The sequence below is a fragment of the Protopterus annectens genome, chromosome 1.part1, assembly GCF_019279795.1.
Source record: "Protopterus annectens isolate FY-2018-M chromosome 1.part1, PAN1.0, whole genome shotgun sequence".
In the NCBI taxonomy this organism is placed as follows: domain Eukaryota; kingdom Metazoa; phylum Chordata; order Ceratodontiformes; family Protopteridae; genus Protopterus; species Protopterus annectens.
The window spans coordinates 996072382-996092958 of NC_056726.1; the positions used below are offsets into that span (position 1 = coordinate 996072382).

Consider the following 20577-nt stretch of genomic DNA (forward strand, 5'->3'; position numbering starts at 1 on the left):
CTTACTACGGCTACACTGCTGAAGGCCTGGATCACTTCCCTCAAGTGTAGAAAACAAGGGGAGCACAAGGCATAAACACAAGGGCAGAAGACAGACCCCTAGGAGGAGGAAAAAGTGCCACATTTTAAGAATTCAGTGATGAACTCTACACAGGCATCAAGGGGAAGCAAACATACAGACCTAACATCATAACCAGTGGCCTAGTGGACAAAGGTGAGCCATGAGGAGACTACTCTATCCTCAACAGGCAAGCATTTGAAACCAAGGGAGATAAAAGCAGCAGACTCCCTGGTCCCAAATTAAACCAGAGAGCTTGTGCCTTGGGACTCTCAGAAGGATAGCATACTGGTTTACACAGTCATGGACAGGATGGCTGGCACTTGAACCTCAGCATTCAGCAGCACATTATCACATGCTCTTTAAGTCATCAGCTAATGATGAACATGTGTCACATTCCTTTCTAGTCAATGAAGAGCACACTATCTGCCAAGACATAGAGACCGATTAGGAAGCAGACTTCGGAATGGGAGGAAGCCTTGGCCACTGACTGGTCTTCTGAGCAACTATCACAAACAGCACTCTTCTATAAATCTCTGAACTCGTACTGCAGAATGGCCAAAGGTCTTCAGCCTGTACAAAGGAAGTGGCTATAGTGAAACTGTGGCACTTGTTTCAAGACTGTGCATGTTCTTTTCTAGGCTCTAGAAAGACAGCATCACAGACTTACAAGGGATGGGATCAGACTGCTAAACGTGGGAGCCTTCTTAAAATACACTTTATGCTAAGAACAAACTCCAAAACGCAACACTGGCAAAAAAAAAGTTGGGAGACTTGGACTGGGTAGTGTTCCTGTGCACAGATGCCACTACACAAACAGTGCACACTCCCCAGGAACAGGAGCAAGGCATCTCTGTATAACTGTTTTGACAAACGGCTCTTAGGAAAGAGATCCCCAAATGATACTCACTGAAGACAAGCCATCAAAGTACAAGAAAAAAGTGTTGCAGCATACCTATTATGTTTGTTATTTTCAAAACTAACATGAATATTAGCACTGATTGCAAAAGAAAAAAAAAACTAAATGCACTCAAAGTTGTGACGCAACGATAAAGAAAAAAAAGAAATGTGACCTACCGGTAGTGTGAATGCAATTTCAATGCAAAAGTGTATTAATACATTTTGTTTCAGCCAAAAACTTAACTTACACAAGTAAACAACAACCCAAGGCAAGTACACTTTTACTGAGGATTATTCAACATCCAGGTGCACAGACAGGGCAGAGTGAAACAAACAGGGTTGATAGTAGTTACATCTTCAGGCTTGTAACCCAGTGCTTAGCGGCTATGCTACATCACACCTTCCAGTGAATTTATACAAGGTAAGTAAAATTGATACCTACTGATGACAGAGGTAAGATTAAGAAATTACAGGAACAGTAGTAGTAGTAGTAGTAAGTGCTAGGACAGTTGCAGGTGTCAAAGTGCAAAGATGTCACTTAACCAGATAGTGCTCCCAGTTCACCCTTGGAAAGTGGCTACTAACCCATTAATAAAAAGAAAAATGTGTAGGAGATCTACAGTCAAATTATAATACACCCTTGGTACACACATTCACTGATGCCACCACAATCAAATATGCCCCAGCCATACGGTGCAAGTCTCACCTGTTTATCAGCCTTAGTGAGGCAAGCCCTGGAGACATAATATATTTACATGAAACTATTCAGGATGACAGCTGTAAATATTCCATCGACAGGTGAACAATAAACAGTGCGTAGGAAATGATTACCTCCCAGATGAATGTGTGATGCAAGTCTTCAGCCACCACTCGTGCACAGGCTCTAATAATTTAAAAATGCCCACATTTTTGAGAATGATGAGTAACCAATTCATTTATGAAATGCTTCTGCTACATATTATTATACCATCCCAAGTCTATTCACAATTGTTTTGAAAATGCTCTTACATTTCAGCCTTTCAACGGCCGATTTATCAAACTACTACTTTAAATATAACCATAAAGAACACTTTGAAAGAGCAGTAACCATTTCCCCCAAAGTAAATTTTCACGCAATGCAGAGAGTGGTTTTCTCAAATGCAACTTTACCTTCAATATTCAAAAGAAAACGCATACTCAAAGGACAAAGCCTCATCACCTACTTTTTTAATCTTTTGACTAATTTAATGGTTCATACTGTAGGACCAAAATGCCCAGAAGGCCAGGCATTCCAAATTTCCTTTAGGAATTCTCCTGAGATCAACTATCCTAATGATGTCCCAGGAGTTTTCATTCAGGCGAATTCTTCTGATTATTTACCAGCAGAAGTGGTCCCAGCCCAGAAATTCCCCAAAGTTCCACCCTTACCGAAGTGAAACTCCTTCATATGGTCTGCAGTGAATGGCTGAAGCTTCTTAAGGGACCCAAGACTCCAGTTCTTCAGATTTCTTCCCGACCTCCAAAATCAGCGTGTGAAAATTCCAGTTTGCTACAACTCCTTGAAAACTTGTGCAGCTCTCGCTCTTTCTTTCCAATAGTATGTTGAGATGGCCTGATTACACTGTGGAATACAAGTGCATCATTGAAATACCCAGGTTCTGTTCATGCCCAACTACCTTGACAGCAATCTGTTCTTCAAGCCGTCACTAGAAAACCTAAAGGATCCACACAAAATCTGAGAGAAAACTGTATGACTTGCAATGTTAAAATAAAAGCAGCAGCTAAGGCACACAATGCAATCACTCAGCAACAATGTTTCTACCACACACTTCTTGCATAACTATTTTAAAAAATGTCTATACAATGACGGAATAAAAAGAAAATGCTTGACTTCTGCAATTCTTCTGTGGGTCAGGTACACTTGTCTCACCATATAAGTGAGACCTCTAATGTACTGAATGCCAGCTCCTTCAAACAAAAAAGGATGAAACAGAGCATTTCAAGAATCTGCGTTTAACAAGTAACAAGAAGTCAAGGTTAAGATCCTATAAACATGAGCTCACTTCAAACACATTTAACTCGCACTCTTTTTTTCCCTCAGAATTCTGGCTTAATCAGCCTCCTAGGTGCATTAATCTTTATTTCTGACAGTAAAAACAATGATGAAAGGCACCTTTCCATTTTCTTTGCGTCCTCTTATAGGTGTCCTAATCCTTAGCTGCCTTTTCAGCAATACGTTTAAGGCTACAATACTAAAATATAAAACCACTGGGGTGCAGCTAGCTTTCAGCACGATGGCAGTACGATCCATTGGTTCTCTACTTAAGAGCTAGTACTTCATATTTTCAGTGTATCCATGATGTTTCTTAAACAATTTACTTAGCTGGGTAGATGTAGCTAGCCATAAATTTGCCAAGAACAATTTCACTAAAGACTGTGCAAACAACTCAAGCCTGTCAGCAGAAAACCTATCACACTTCCATATATGAAAAGATGGATGCTCTGACATCTTTGCTTTCCAATCTTTTAGCAGATACTTCTGAAATAAAACTATATTCTTAAAATTAAGAAGAAATTAAACCGCTGAGTGCAAATATGCTCTTTTTTGAATTGGAAATGTCAACTACTGCTCAAAGGCTGCAATTTACCCAGACAATGGTGCAAGACTATCACAGCTATATTAACAATATCATGACCAAGGTTGAAGACAGAACTGGTTACACTGGAATGGTCTTCGTTTAGTGGGAATGAACAAGTCGACAACTACAACGAACCTTACTTCTTTTTTGCAGAATGCTTTACCTAAAGAGCTTTGCATTGACATTAGCATGATTCTTGCAACAACTCCCCACCCTTTGCAACCAGCGCCTAAACCAGACAAGCCTCCTCTAAATAAAAATGACGTTTTTGAACTTTGCTGAAAAAGATGAACTGCTGAATAAAACAAGAGAGGAGGATACTTTTTAGATGGGGGAAAGCTGCATGTTAATTCAAGATTTTCCCATGTAATAGTAATCTGTCATAAGGCTTATATATATTTTTCAGGTCCCTCTTTTACAAAAAAAAAAACATTCCTACCAAAGTGAGGTTTCCTGCAGTGTTTAATGTGTCTGAGGAAAAGTCAACTGTTTGATTCTCTGGAGGAAGCTCTGGACTTTGCACAACAAAAACTGCAATCAGCTTTGCCTGATAAATCAGATAAGCTTTCAGCGATTGAAAATTTGCATGTAAAGGCAAATCAGTTGTAAAGAGGTATATTCTTAGTGAATATATGCGCTCATCAGGGACAGATGTGATATTTCAACAAGAATTAAAGACAGCTAAGAAAAGAAACATGCTATATGTCTGCATTTAAATCAACGTACATTAATGCCAGTTAAGAAACCTCCTCTATGGGGGAGAGGGTACGGGGTGCTAGCAATTTAATTTTCTATAAGGTTGAACTGGAAATTTTCTGTTACTTTTTCCGATATAAAAGGCCTCTGGATTACAGTGAGACTGGAGTCACAATGTGGACCTATTTTTTATGCAACATTTTTAAAGTCCAATTCAAGGCTCAAATTTTTTTCCTTAATATGTTTTAGCAGTCAGAATTAGTTACTGACCATAACATAGCTAATTTCAATACCTGTTGATGTAGGTGTTTCTGGACTTTGTTTCAAAACATACAGACAAGGATGACATTCATATTTATGTGACACAGACAGATTAGTGCCCGGGGATAGTACAGACTACTTGTATAGGTTCATATGCAAGTACTAGGCTAACTGCCCTTACAGGCCATTTTAAGGTTAGCCAATTTCCCCTCTCAAAGGTGAGAGGTCCATATATGGCCTTAATGGCAGCATGATTAATTAATTGTCTCTAATAACCTTCTCTCACCCATCCTTCAGCATTTTTGGACCAGCAGGCACTTTTACTGGAAATCAAACCACAATCATGACCCATATCAAACAATGGAGGGTCAAACCCACTACTTTCTAATCCAGAATTCCTCAAGCACAATTCCATTGAAGTAGAAAACTACACGAAAAATAACACTCTGAACAGTATGCATACCTTTACTTGGGTTGGAGTCCTAAGAGTATGAACTTAAAGGATATGTTTTTCTGCAAAAGCAGGGTATTTGGACAAGCTGAACAATAAATAGTACATACCTGATGCTGAAGTAACGTCATTATGGGATAAATGTAAGGGTAAATTTAGAGATAGGTCTTCTATAAAACAAACATTTAAAAAGAAAAAAAAATAGCCTAACTGGTGAAACTCAAGGAAAGCCTTCATTTACAAGGAGCAGTACTGCAACAGCATGCACAAGGTTGCAAATCTGGCAACCCATTAGCTTTTAGACAATGCCAGCAACAGACCACCAACCCTTCTATTACGACTAGAAGGTTGCTGAATATGTCCCAGAGACAACTGCTTTTAAAAAACTTGCACTCCCAGCTTTATAAGGATCCTGACCCTGTGACTAATCAGTCCCAGGCAATGTTTAAGTTTCTTTAAATAGCAATCTTCCTCTGACTGACAGATTACTAATGGTGTATCTCACCTTATACAATACTGCAGACTGATCTTTTAACTACCTTTAAGTCTAACGCTGGGGTAAGGTGCAGGACCAAACAGCCTGGCATTTGAGTTATACAAGACACTTCCAGGGGCCTTATTAAAACCAGTTACACTTGTTAAACTTCTGTTTAAGGAAATTTCTCCTAATGTACTAACCCCTTCTACAAGTAGAAGTCAAGAATAGTGATCTTTCTGAAACCAGGTAAAGATCTGTCGAAGGCAGAAGATTATAGGCCAATCTCTCACACTGGAATTAAGCTATACACAAACCTTTTGGCCCAGTGGATAGGGCGTATACTTCCTTCATAATTCATGAAGATCATTCTAGACCCTTAACTTCTCTAATTCAGAATGAGTAGAAATGTTCTAGCCCTTCCACAACTGTTTTCATAGATTTTGAAAAAAAAAAAAAAAACTGATTCAATTTCTTGGTACAACCTATGGAATGCATGATCATTTTACGGGTTTTCATTGTAGCTATTACAGTTGTAGAAAACTGCATTTGAAGACACAGGACTACTATCTTAGCAGGGTCTACAATTTCTTTATACCTAAATATGAGGAGAGGTAACAGACACGGTTATACTTTGTCACTTTTTTACTAGCTTAAGACCCTTAAGTGGCAAAAAATGCATCCTCCTCATTGACGTCTGGATGGAAAACAGGTTATATCAAAATCATTATCCGTTCCTGGTGACTCGCCACTTTTAAGAAGCGATCCTTTACAAAATACTCAAGCTTGTCAATCTTTTCTCTAGTCATCAAAATTTACCAGGTCTAAAGGTTAATGTGTCCAAGTTTAAACTTTTTTCCCTAAAAATTAAAGCATAATAAGGTAAGGGTCAACACCTGACGTACAAATGGTGTGGCAGGTTTCCCAGAGTACTTGGGGATAAAAATGCATCCATCCACAACTTTCACTATTTCCTTACACTTGGCTGCACTATGGTCTGCTCAGTTTCAATGCAGTCACAGAATAAGCTACATCTTCCCCTTCTTGCCCGGACTGCTTAATACTACTTTCTGAGACATATCCCAGGTTCCCCTCCAATGCTTGTTTTCCAAAATTTTAGAAACCAATGCTAAACTGTGCATGGTGACTGGGTATACATAAAACAGCTGCTAATTTTTTTAATCGCCCACATTCGGGGGGGGGGGGTTAATATGTCACTGCATTTACTTTACAAAAACATTTCACAGCTTTTAAATTTCAGGGTCAGTTGTAGGTCAGACTCGCATCCACTCTTCTCTGTACCCCCTCCCCCCCCCCACTCTTTTAAGAATGCTATCACACTGCAAAAAGCTGCCTCGTTTGTCAAAGGAGTGACACTGCTTTTCAGTTACACGTCAGGCTATACTTCCTATAATTAAGGCCTATGAGAATCCCTTCTTTGGTCACCTAGAGGCACCAATAAGGTCAAACATTTTAATTAAATTAACGGTAAGCACAAATAAGTGGAAGACCCAGCAAAATCTTGGCACTGTCATAAATACTACAAAAATCTATAGACTTATCTTTGTTTACTTAACCGGTTAAGTTAACAATCAACTTTCAACATGTTCTATCTGCCTCTAATTTGATGGATGCTTTCAGTATACTCCCTTCCCAACAACTGATGAACCTGGGTTACCAATATCGCTTGTCCTAAAGACTGCAAAGCTTCCAATATATTTGCACCTAAGTGAACTCGAAAAGTCAGTCACTCTTGGCCTCTTATAAACCATTACCTATTATTACGCAAATCAATTCCCCTCTGAGACAAATCCTGAAGTTGTCCTTGCACTCCTGAAATTTTTGTTGAATTTTCTAGCTGTTGTAGATCACCAACTAAAACTTTTATATAATGGCTACTGGCCTCCTATTTATTTACTTTATTTATTTTACATTTGTTAACCGGGATGGTCCGGCTGGATACATGTCCTTTTTCAGCGGAGGCCCGGGGAGAAAAGCTCCAACAGAGTTACATTCATCATTCACTCATCATTGTTTAAATCTCAAAAAGCTTGGGTGGCTGGAACTACCACACCTCATACAATACTATCAACTCACTATTGCCCATAATGCCCTACATCACCCTGAAAACACCCCAATACTCTCCACCCTCATAACACCCTATAACAATCAGAGGCATCTACGCTCCACCAACAAAATACTGGTCCAAACATCCCGATCCAAAAACTCAGCAGGTGACTCCACATTTTCCAACTCAGTTGGCAAAATATGGAACAAGTTACCACAGGAACTTACATCCCTAACATCACTCACCCAATTTCAAACTAAACTAAAATCCTTCCTAAATAACCATTGGCTATGCTCTTGTCATAACCCAGGTTAGCTCTCTTTTTTTCCATCATTATCTGACTCCTTAACAACCTTTCTCTTTCTTCTCTTCTACATACTCTGAGTATTTAATATTCTTTATCCTTTCTTTCTCTTTACCATCCTAGGTTTTTGATTTTACTCAAAAGTTAATACAACCTGTTTCAAGGTTATTGCATATGTTTTTTTCTCTCTATTTTTGTATATTGATGTATATCTTGACATTGTTTAGTAGTATGTAGTGGAGCTTTTCTCCCCGGGCCTCCACTGAAAATGGACATATATCCAGTTGGACTAGCCCGGTAAACAAATGTAAAATAAATAAAATAATAAACATTGATAATTAGGTACAGTAAATGAGCTGAAAGAACTTACAATCATAGGCTATTTACATACAAGTACAAGACTGCCATTTCTATTTCTGAGATTACTACAAATGTAACATTAATAACATATTAGCAAGGACGGTAGGCAGTATAATGACATAGAGTTAGACAGGATACATATTTCTTTATCACTGTATACAAAGTACTTATCATCTTAGCTAGTTGTTTATGTTTTAGTTAATGGCACAGAGCTAGTCTGGGTTTGAGCAAGGACATAGCCAGTGTGACTTGAAGTGGAGTTTTAGACTATTTTTTAATTGACTTAGAGAAGTTGCAAGCGTGATGTTATTTGGGAGAGAGTTCCATATTTTACCAGTGGTGTTGGCAACAGCGCCACCACCTAGGTTGAGAGATTTAGTTGTTTGGACAAGGAGTCTGTTTGCTGAGCGAAGGCAGCTTAGATTGGAGTAGGGAGTCATTAAGTTTTTTAGTGCTGGGGTATTCTCAGGTTGTTTAAGGATTTTGAAGGCCTCTACGAGTTGGGACTGGTAAAGAAGGTGTGGGAATTCTATCCATCCAAGCTTTTTCAGGTTAGTACAGTGGTGTGTTCTGTAGGGTAGGCCTGTAACGAACCTGGCAATGTGATTATAGCAGGATGAGAGCTTGGCCAGATCAGATTTGTTAAGGTGAGTGAGGACAGGAGAGGCATATAGTAGGGTAGAGAGAAGGTGTGAACGGGCTGTGGCTGCCCTGGCATTCGGGGTAAGGAAGGCTTTAATTATATATAGGGTCCCAAGTTTCTTATTGACTGACTTAATGGCTTGGTTGATATGTATATCAAATCTGAGTTTATTGTCAATGTTTACTCTTAATAGCCTTGTATAGGTGTCTGGGGAGATGATGGTCCCATTATTGGATTTTATAGTGAAGTTTTCAGTCGGAGATCTATTGGTTGGGTAGAAGAGAAGTAACTTGGTTTTGTTTGGATTTAAGATCAGGAGATGGTTGGCAAGCCAGTTTTCGACTTTGGTGAAGCTATGTTGGGTGGTAGTTAGTAGATTTGCAAGAGAGGCATTGGAACATATTATAGTCGAGTCATCTGCACAGTTTTTGGTCCTATGAGTGGGGTAAATAGTCTGATAGTGTAAGTAAGCAGATTGGAGTACAGGCTTGAAATTCAACATATACAGTTGTAAAATGTCTAATACAATTCAACATAAATAGGCATTTACAGTTGTAAAACACTTACTGGAGAGACACTGAGCCTTCATGGGGCCTGTAGCAGAGTGGATTGTAGTTTTACAAATGGTGCCCGCCACAGGTAATATTTCTTAACTCTGGGATTGTCTTAAGGTAATAAACAGGGAAGGGGAGGGGAGAACAAGGGTGTGAGCAGGCAGTTCTTTGTTCTGCTGCTGAGTCAAAGCAAGACAAGTATGTGTTAAGAACAATCACAATTGACCAAGGACTGCTCTGAAACTGTAAGTCTTGTCTTAATTTCTCAGGTGGAAAACCAGGATAACCTTGTTTACAGCCAAAGCACAGCGCTCTCCAGGGGAGAATGAAGATTGGCTCAAACAATTAGACACATACTCAAAGTTAACTGTAGCTGTTTGCAGACAGTTCAGACCCGGACTGCACTTTTCTTATAGGAATGTTAAAGGTGGTACCGGAGTTCAATACTTAAGAGTGGTGTTAGGTTCAAAGTTAACTGTAGCTGTTTGCAGACAGTTCAGACCCGGACTGCACTTTTCTTATAGGAATGTTAAAGGTTATGAAAACCTTGATGCTGGGCTGCATATTCACAGAGCTTGTGGGAGTCCAGTAAGCACACATCTGCAGACAATTTGCCTCTCTGTTCATCTCATACAGATACAAACTGCTTGTTTATTTGAGAAGGTTACAAGGGAGCATTATCAGTTTACTCCATGTAATTTGCTAACTAAGGACCAAGTGATTTTATGAGCCTGAAGTCTGCAGTTAGGCAATTCCTTCTTTCTTGGCAGTAGATAAGAGTGCATACAGCCTTACACTTGAGTGCCAGTCTTTAAACGAAAACAGGTTTAAATATCCATCTACACTATTATGCCAAAAATATTTTGGATTTAAATGAAGTGGGCTTAAATTTTCATTTTAAAATTTTCTGGTATGTATACTACTAAAATGTCTTTTTTGAGACCTCTGGAAAAAGACTTGTAAAAGCAATGAACCGATGCTCCACTTTATCCCAGCAGAATGGGTTAGATTTGTTATTCTGTATTGCATGTATCTGATATTTTTTAGTGGATTTACTTTGTTCTACGATTAAATCACAAGTGTAGCTAGCACAGACTACAATACGCAGTTTATATATATATATATATATATATATATATATATATATATATATATATATATATATATAATGTGTGTGTATGTATGTATGTTTATTTATAATATCAGCAAAACGAAACAGACACCAGCAGTAACTTCGATCAGCCTGTGTTTTAAATTTTTCATACAAAAAATTTAGTGCAGACCTCTGCAGTGGATTAACTTGTTTCCAATTTTGTTAATTCCCAGCTCAGCTGTTACTTTCTCTCCTGTGCTCTAACTTAGAGAGACAGTGAGGCCAGCCACTGTGCCCATCAGTTCTCCCTTTTCCACCACCATCCACTCAGCAACCACAACATACACCACAGACAATGAAAGACGACACAAATACACAACAGCATAAAAAGGTACGTCTCTGCTCAACTTATAGATTCATAGGTTCATAGATTAGTACTAAGCTAACTGTCCTTGCGAGCCATTTTAAGCTTAGCCAGTTATCCCTTGTGAGACTCAAACCCTGCACCTTGTGTTTGCAAGGCAAACACCTTAACCATTAGGCCACCCTCCCAAACAGTGAATTCTATGCAAAGCTTGACTAAAGAAGCCATCTAAACAAAAGGGATAGGAGTCGGGTAACAAGTACCAACAAGACATAGGTAAGTACTAGGCTATCGGCCCTAGGGCCTGTACAAGCCTAGCCATAAAGAATCCCTGGCTTACTCCACACAAAATTTATTTTCCTGTGCCCCTCTTGAGCAGAGCCATAGAAGTGATCCCCGGGATGAATTCCGTATTTCCCATCCAATCGTCAAGATTTTTCTTGAAGAGGTCTAAATAGGGGCTCTGCTTGCCATGAATGAATAGTCTCTTCCAAAGTATGGGGAGTCTCTGGGACAGAGTGAAGTGAATTCAGTGCTCAAAAGAAACTAAAGCATTCAGTGCTCTAAAGAAACTAAAGCAATACAACTAAACCTTCCAAAAGGCCAGGATCAGAGCAAGAGTAAAAGAAAAACAGTCTGAAGGTCAAAGTCAGGAAATTCGAAAGAAGTCAGTTCCTAGAGTCAATGTACAACCAACGGGCTATAGCAAGCATGCAAACCAATGCTCAAGTGGTCATAGCAAACAATTTAAAGAGGAGAACATTTTGAAAAAAACAGTAAAAGCATCCACACATCGGCTGAGTGACCCTTGACAGCATTTTTATAACGGACAGTTTAACTCTTTAGGGCAAAGGCAGAATGCAATTAAACTTGGAAAGGGTTTTCATAGCAGCTTCAAGCCACCTATCTCCATAAAACAAAAGAAGTGAAAATACAATTTTATAAGAACTTACCATAATAGCAGATGTCCAAACTGGATACTGCTTCAGTACTGCAGACAAAAGGGAAGTGTCCTGCCAAGGATACAGTATACCATGGTTTGGGCACTTTCTTCTCATTCCACTGAGTCTGCTTCATGACAGAGGCATCTAACAGTGTGTGGTACACAACAGACAAACAAACTACAAATTTCCTAACAACTTCTTTGTCCCAGACAGACAGAAAAAAAAGAGGCAAAAAGGCTAAAGAAGCAGAGTCGTGTCAGCAGAAAATAGAAGTTATGTTCTTACCATAACGTTCCATGTTAGTTGTCTTCTTCTCGCCTTCTTCTTGCTGAATGGGTTCGGAGCCGATCCTCGGCTCCGACTCGGCCACTCAAAGCTCGAGAGTTGGTTCCACCGGCTCGAGGCTCCCCCTATATCCCACAATGCTAGGCGTGAGTTACCTCAGATCTCGTTTGTAAGCTAGGCACTGCCTATAATAGTAGTAAAAATAACTAGTAACAAAGTCCACCTCTATAAACAAGGGAGAAGAGAAGGGTGACCTACATCCTGATCCAGGAAATATGCACAGCAGAGCATATACCTAAAGTAAAGAGGTGGTAGAAAGAGAGGTCACAATCAAAACTCCTCTAGGTCTGTCCAGGCCAGGGGGAAGGAGGGTGGGACGCAAGAAGAAGGCGAGAAGAAGACAACTAACATGGAACGTTATGGTACGAACATAACTTCTATATGTTAAGTTGTCTATCTCGCCTTCATTCTTGCTGGATGGGACCGCGTCCCTAGCACCTTGTCCCGGGTGGCCTAACAGAACAGACTCTTGAGAACAGTGGAACCAAAGTTAGCTCTATGTCTAGAGGCTAAATCCAACTTATAATGAGAAATGAAAGTGTGAGGAGTAGCCCAAGTAGCCGCTGCACAAATGGTGTCAATAGGCAGTCTACCTTGGAAGGCTATAGAAGTAGCCAAGGCTCTGGTAGAATGGGCTTTAGGTTTGCTAGGCAGCTTTTGGTGTCTAATTTCATAAACAAGGGAAATCAGGGATGTTAGCCATCTGGATAATGATACCTTTGAAACTGAAAGTCCCTTTCTGCCTTCTGCATAAGAGACGAACAGCTGGTCAGATTTTCTGAATTGTTTTGTTCTATCCAAATAGTACCTTAACTAACGATGAACATCTAGCCAATGTAATCTTTGTTCAGATCTGTTAGAATATTCTGGAAAAAACACCGGGAGGTCAATGCTTTGATTTAGGTTAGCCGTGGAGGCTATTTTAGGTAAAAAGGACAGGTTGGTTCGTAAGGATACTCTGTCCTTATGGAACAACAGATAAGGAGGTCGACAGCTGAGTGCATGAAGTTCTGAAACTCTTCTAGCTGAAGTAATAGCTACTAGAAAGAGAGTCTTCCAAGATAGTAATTTTAAAGAACAGGAGGATGCAGGTTCGAAAGGAGAGAGAATTAAAGAACTGAGAACTAAATTTAGGTCCCAAGGAGGAGGAGGATTTCTTACTGGAGGTCTGAGTAGAAAAACTCCCTTCAAAAAGGCTTTGCAAAGCTTGTGGGACATGATGGCAGAATCTGAAATGCCCACATGAAAATTAGAAATAGCTGCCAATTGAACTTTAAGAGTAGAAGGAGATGAACCTGCATGGAAGAGTTCAGCTAGAAAATCAAGGACCATTTGGATGGAAGCAGTGAAAGGATCTATGTCCCTTCCTTGAGCCCAATAGGCGAAACGTTTCCACTTACTCAAATAAATCTTTCGAGTGGAAGATTTATGGGAAGCTATCAAAATATCTCGAACAGAGTGAGATATTTGAGGAAGCCTGGCTAAAGTTGGAATTGGAGGAACCAAGCAGTGAGGTTCAGAGAGGGAAGGGAGCGATGAAACTGACCCGACTGATGGATCAAAAGATCTGGAACTAGGTCCAGATGCCAAGGCCGCTCCAACAGACTGATGTAGAAAGGGGAACCAAACCTGTCGAGGCCAGAACGGAGCAATGAGGATCAATGAAGCCTTCTGAGCGATAGCTTTCTGTATTACTTGAGAGATTAGTGGGAAGGGGGGAAATGCATACAGAAGTCCCCGGGGCCAAACTTGGACTAGAGCGTCTCTGCTGGGTTGGCCTGGTAACGGGAATAGGGTGAAAAAATCTCTGCACTTGCTGTTTTGGGGAGTAGCAAAAAGGTCGCAGCAAGGCTGGCCCCACTTGAGAAAATTTCTCTCACAACAGAGTCTTTCAGAGACCACTCGTGAGGCATGAGGATAGCTCTGCTCAACTTGTCCGTGATTTGATTGGACTTCCCGGGGATGTGCGTTGCTATCAGAAAACGCTGAGAAGAAATCGCCCATTGCCACAGTCTGAGTGCTTCTCGACACAGGGGGTAGGACCTGGTTCCGCCTTGTTTGTTGATATACCACACTACGGACATATTGTCCGTCTGGATTGCTATCGTTCCCAAGGGAAGAGAGTCTTGAAAGGCTTGCAACGCTAAAAGCACTGCTCTCATCTCTAGAACATTTATGTGCAAGTGGCATTCGTCTGGTTGCCATGTGCCCTGGACAGTTCTGCCCTGATAATGCCCCCCCCCCCCCCCCCCCTCAGGGGGGCGTCCGTTGTCAGAGTAGCAACCGGAGGGGAAGGAACAAAGGGTCTTCCCAATAAGAGCTGAGGGGAAGACATCCACCACAGAAGATGATTTCTGCATGTTTGCGTGATTATAATGGTGTGAGACATTGGAAGTTGCTGGTACGACCATTGCGTGAAGAGCATCCATTGAAGGATTCTCATGTGGAATCTGGCTAATGGAAGCAGAGGTATGGCAGCCGCCATAATCCCCAACACTTTCAGAACTAACCTGGCTTTGATTCTGTTGCTGCTGAAGAGGAGCGAGACCATTTTGTGTATGTCTGTTATTCTCTGATCTGTTAGTCTCGCAGACATGTTGATTGTGTCTAGATTTGCCTATGAAGGTAATAGTACGACAAGGCGACAAAACAGACTTTTCGAAATTTATTGAAATGCCTAAATTTCGACAAGTGCGAAAGGTGTAGTCCCTGGCCATTAGAAGAAGTTGCTTGGTGGGGGCTGTAAGGAGCCAGTCGTCCAAATATGGAAACACCTGGAATCCTTGTCGTCTCAGGTGAGAAGCTACCACTGCCATGCATTTGGTAAACACCTGGGGGGCAGTGGTGAGACCAAAGGGCAGGGCCCTGAATTGAAAATGACTGGTTCCCAGCCTGAAGCGGAGGAATCTTCTGGAGCGTCTTTTCATTTTTATGTGATAGTACGCATCCTGAAGATCTATAGAGCACATCCAGCTTCCCTTTCCCAAAAGGGGAAGGATGGACTGCAGCGTGACCATCCGAAATCTTGTTTTCTTGACTGACTTGTTCAAGATACTGAGATCCAAAATTGGTCTCCAGTCCCCTGTTTTCTTTGGAACTAAAAAGAAGTTGGAGTAGATTCCGGATCCTTGCTGGTCTGCTGGAACTGGCTGAATTGCTCTTTTTGCAAGCAGCTTTGAAATTTCCAAAGCTGCAAGATCCCTTTGAGCGGGTGGAACATCTGGAAGGGATTTTTTTGATTGGTTTGGAATGCGAAAGAAGGGAATGGAATAGCCCTCGGAAATGATGGACTGTACCCATTTGTCTTGAGTCAGGGATAGCCAGGCTTTTGGGTACAGTGACAATCTTCCCCCGACTGCCTCCGAAGGTAGGCAGCCGGGCAACACCTCAGGGATGCTGAAAGGGCTTATCAGAGAAGACTTCCCGATTGCCCTGGTTCTGCGGACCCCCCTGCCTCTAGGGCGATCGCCTACCATTGTTGTTCCCCTCTGCATCTGGCGGGGAACCGACTTTGTCGCCAGGCGAAGTCCCTTGAGATTGTTTACGGAACCACATTTTCCCACTTTTCTGGCCTTTGGGGTAAGGCCTAGAAGGAGTAGAAAACGGACTCGACGGCAGAAAGAGTCTTGCCATCTGTCTCGCACCTAGTCAAGGTTTCTTTCACTTGAGGACCAAAAAGAGATGATCCATCAAACGGGAATTAGTGAAAGACGCTTTTAAAGGGGTCCGCAAAGTTGCATAACCGCATCCAGGCATGCCTGCGTAAGGCCACACCTGTCCCTGCGGCCCTGCTCGCTCCATCAGCCGCATAAGAAAGGAGGCGCATGGAGGAGTTAGCTATGGAGTTCAGGGTAGCCAGCTGAGTGTTCATCTTGTCCTGAAAACCCGCAGCTGTAGGATCCTTCAACATATCACTCGCTTCCTTGATCAAGTCCCTTTGAAGACGAGTAAAATGGCATAGGTAGTTCAGCTTAACGCATTGCAAAGGTCGCTGACGAGAACATCCGCTTCCCGTACCTGTCCATAGACCTGGATTCCTTGTTAGGTGGATGGACAGGCACCGAAGGATCAGCTAGTTCCTTCTTGGTGGCAGCAGCTACCACCATAGCATCCACAGAAACACCTTTTGTGAGAAATTGCTTGTCAGTTGGTGCTGTTATAAATTTGGAGGGTCTCCTGGGGTAGGGTCCACTGAATCAGGAGCCGCCCAGGCCTTCTTTGCAACCACCTGCATGAGGGGATCAAAGGGGGGGGACACCCAGGAGGTGGAAGGGCGAGAGCCAAACGCCTCAAGATACACAGATTCATCCTCCGAAGGGTTAAGGGCTGGCCAATTTCCCCTCTGTTTCAGGATCTCTAGAATGTCTGCGAAAGAGACATCTTCAGAAGGGGAACGTAGGGAACCCTCGGAATCCTCTAAATCTGTGTCAGAGGTGACAGACCCAGGTGAGTCTAAGTGCTTCCTCTTACACTTTCTCTTCCTAGGGGGCTCCCCTGCCAATTCAGGAGAGGCCTCGGAAGAGGATGAGATCCCCACAGGGGATTCTTGAGGAGCTTGCTCTCTGCGGTCTGGGATGAGGGAGTGAGTCGACCTAACCAAAGGCACCGAAGTGGGAGGGGCGGACGGAGCCGACTGTGGAGTCGAACAAGGTTCCAACACACTCCGCATGACCTCGAATGCACCCCTGTCAGGCAGAGCCAGAGGTCCCCGCTCCGAGAAGCTGAGAACCTCCCTCGGCACCGACAGAGATGGCTCCGAGGTCGATGTCGGAGCCGAACTCACCAGCGCCGAAGCACCGAGAGGGAGAGGGGGGTCGGACAAGGGTCCGATGCCACTCACCCCCTCGGAGCCGACGAGGGAAGCCCGGCGCAGAGATTCTTCAAAGGAAGAAATCGGAGCCGACGACGGAGCCGAAGACAAATGTATCGGCTCCGACGCTACCACAGTCTCGGTTCCGAGACGCCCCGGCTCCGAGCTCAAAGGAGTCGGAGGAGGAATATTAATTGGAACAAGCTGAGGTATCGACTGATGAGTCGGACTCTGGAGCATTTGGGCCAGTGCCTCGGACTTCAAAAGTCTACTCACTACCCTCTGGAGGTCGTGATCTGAGAGCCTCGATGACCTGGAGGAGTGAGATCTATGGCCCGCTCAGACAGCAGGGGAGACGCTGGAGCCGAATGAACGGAGCCAAGGGACGGGGACCCCGATCTCTTTCTAGATGTCGGCTCCGATGGTATGATCGGAGCCGACCCATGACTCTAATGCCTCGGCTCCGCCGGAGCCGAGGAAACCACTGAAACAGCAGTCAAGACTCATCGGCTCCAGCCGGAGCCGATGAAGCAGTAGGCTTCAAAGCCTTAGGCCTCGACTCTGAAGCTGGAGCCGAGGTCTTAGAAGCCTTAGAAGGTTTCCCAGAAGACACAGGAAGGGAACCTTCAGGCTTAATTAAACCCCTCAAAATGAGTTTATTTTTTCTCCTGCAGGACTCTAGGGCTGAAGCCATGGCATACAGCACAAGAGTCCTGCAGGTGTAAAGGTCCCAGGCAGTACACAAGAAGTGTGACCGTCTGTCAGAGACATTTTCTGACAGCACGAGTCACACTTCTTGAAGCCTGAGACCTTTGTATCCTTGGACATACTCAAGGAACCTGAAGTGTAATCACACACAAAAACACACACACACAGATTACACTGATAGGATTAAAAGGGAATTATTTAAAAACTAAAGGTAAGTTAATAAAAGTCCCTAAGTAAACAGACACACACCCTAAGGAAAGGGAGGAAGGGCCCGAAGGCCTTAGGAAAGAACTATATGTTCTTTCTAAAAGGAGGGGGCTGGAAACTAAGGTAGTAAGGGATAAGTAAGTCCACTACACTAAGGGGGAAGAAAAATTACACTAAACTAGTCTAAGTTAAAGAATTTAAACTATTCTAACTTTCACTAACCTGGAGCCGGTAGAAAACACACCTCGATCGCTGTAGCGGCAAACGAGATCTGAGGTAACTCACGCCTAGCATTGTGGGATATAGGGGGAGCCTCGAGCCGGTGGAACCAACTCTCGAGCTTTTAGAGTGGCCGAGTCGGAGCCGAGGATCGGCTCCGAACCCATCCAGCAAGAATGAAGGCGAGATAGACAACTTAACATAGGAGGTTCACCTCAGCCAAAAAGAAGGGGAAAGGAGGGACGGTACAGACGCTGCAACAATGATCAGATTTTGACACTTGACTGTTAAGTCCTTAAAGCACTGAGGAATGAAGGTCAACAGGACTAAGACAGAATATATGTGTGTGAATGAGAGGGAGGATAGAGGAATGGTGAGGATGCAGGGAGTAGAGGTGGCGAAGGTGAATGAGCTTTAAGTACTTGGGATCAACAGTTCAGCATAATGGTGAGTGTGGAAGAGAGGTGAAGAAGAGAGTATAGGCAGGATGGAGTGGGTGGAGAAGAGTGTCAGGAGTGATTTGTGACAGACTAGTACCAGTAAGAGTGAAAGGGAAGGTCTACAAGAGGGTGGTGAGACCAACAATGTTATATGGGTTGGAGACCGTGGCACTGACAAAAAGGCAGGAGTCAGAGCTTGACGTGGCAGAGTTGAAGATGTTAAGATTTGCACTGGGTGTGACGAGGATAGACAGGATTAGGAATAAGTATATTAGAGGGCCAGCCCAGGTTGGAAGGTTTGGAGACAAAGCCAGAGAGGCAAGATTACGTTGGTTTGGACATGTGCTGAGGAGGGATGCAGAGTATATTGGAAAAAAGATGCTAAGGATGAAGCTGCCAGGTAACAGGAAAAGAGGAAGGCCTAAGATAAGGTTTATGGATGTGGTAAGAAAGGACATGCAGATTGTTGGTGTGACAGAGAAAGATGCAGAGGACAGGAAGAAATGGAAACAGATGATCCGCTGTGGTGACCCCTAACGGGAGCAGCCGAAAGAAAAAGAAGATGATTATTCATAAAATCAATCATGCAGCACGATTCCCAACAGTTTACAGATTTATCTACGAGGAGGACTGACGCATGAAAATGAAATCCAGCATCCCTTGAAGAAAAAGCTGGCAAAACCAGTTCTGGACCTGCCTGAACATAAAACCTAATTTATAACATTTGGTGAATCTTTTATTTTTTTTTTTACCCTCATAAAAGATAAACAGCTGATCAGACTTTCAGAAGGCTTTAATTTTGTCTAGACAGATTTTAAGCTGTCTATGAATGTCTAACAATGTACAATTGTCACCTTTATTTTAAAACTTCTGCAAAGAACATAGGCAAGTTGATGGACTTACTGACAACCTTAGGCATAAAGGGGGGAGGGGGGGTTAGTCCTCAAGAATATCCTGTCCTTGTGAAAAATCAGAAAAGGAGAAGCCATAAGGACTTTTAACTCAAATTCTTTTTGCTGAAGTAGGGGCACTAAACACAACATTATTCCATGTGCTGAATTTTGGACAGGTGGAAGAGGGATGTTTAAAGGAAGCCAGAGTTAACTTCTCTAACACAATTAAGGTCCCAAGGAGGAGGAATAAGTTTCCTTGGTGGCATGATGCTAATGATGCCTTTTAAAACTGTGCTACTAAAAATATGTAGAAAGAAGTGGATCTGTTGGTGAATAAGTGGATATATCTGGCAAAAGGATTTTAATACAGAACTGAGCAGCTCACAAAGACATGAAAGAATAAAACACCTATTTCATAAGGGTTTGTAGTTTTCTTTTGGCACTAGAAATGAAATCTTTTACTTTGGGAAATACATTTATTCTGTTGCAGGTTTTCTAGCATCCTGTAATACTTGAAGCACGTTCTCAGAAATTAGGTGCCTGAATGGTTTCAAAATCCTATCATCAGATTTAGACATTCTAGGTTTAGATGAATGAGAAGCCCTTCAGTTGTGTGAAGAAGTCCATCCTGTGGGACAACTTGTGATGACTGCCCTTGGCCAGATAAAAAATTTATTTTATATTTATTTAACATTTGCTTACTGAGAAAGTCCAACTTGGAATGAATTTTCAGCGGAGGCCTGGGAAGAAACACTCCAGATCTATATCGTTATAATGAGGGAGGAAACCGGAGCACCCGGAGGAAACCCACACTAACGCAGGGAAGACATGCAGACTCCGCACAGAAGGAACCACAGCTGAGAGTCGAACCGGAGAACCTTTTGCTGTGAGGCGACAATGCTACCATTGCACCACTGCTCTGTCCAAAAAGGTGGATCCAATGCTGTCTGGGCCAAAAGGGAGTTGAAAACAACATATCTGGGCTGTCTGAGAAGAACTTCTGGAATGAGGGGAAAGGGAGAAGCAGCATAAAGGCATTTTCCTTTCCCTAAGACTGACAAGGTTGCCATTCTCCATGCTACTGAGCATGGAACTCTAGAGCAGAATAGTTCAGATACATGTTCAGATTGCAGGCAAGTAGATTTGGGAGTAACCCACTTAAGGATA

The 20577-nt window shown here is 42.5% G+C and overlaps 1 protein-coding gene across 8 annotated transcripts in view; it reads right to left on the reverse strand.

Moving 5' to 3' along the window:
* Positions 1-20577, reverse strand: part of CNOT3 (CCR4-NOT transcription complex subunit 3) — a 2226181-nt gene that overhangs the window by 1489612 nt on the left and 715992 nt on the right. For 2 of the 8 annotated variants that reach the window (XM_044079500.1, XM_044079522.1), the window contains exon 2: positions 2365-2557. The exons of the other annotated variants lie outside the window; for them this stretch is intronic. In XM_044079500.1, the coding sequence (XP_043935435.1) occupies positions 2365-2383 (19 nt within the window). In that variant the 5' untranslated portion in view covers positions 2384-2557. The remainder of the gene's footprint in view (positions 1-2364; positions 2558-20577) is intronic. 8 annotated transcript variants of the gene reach the window in all.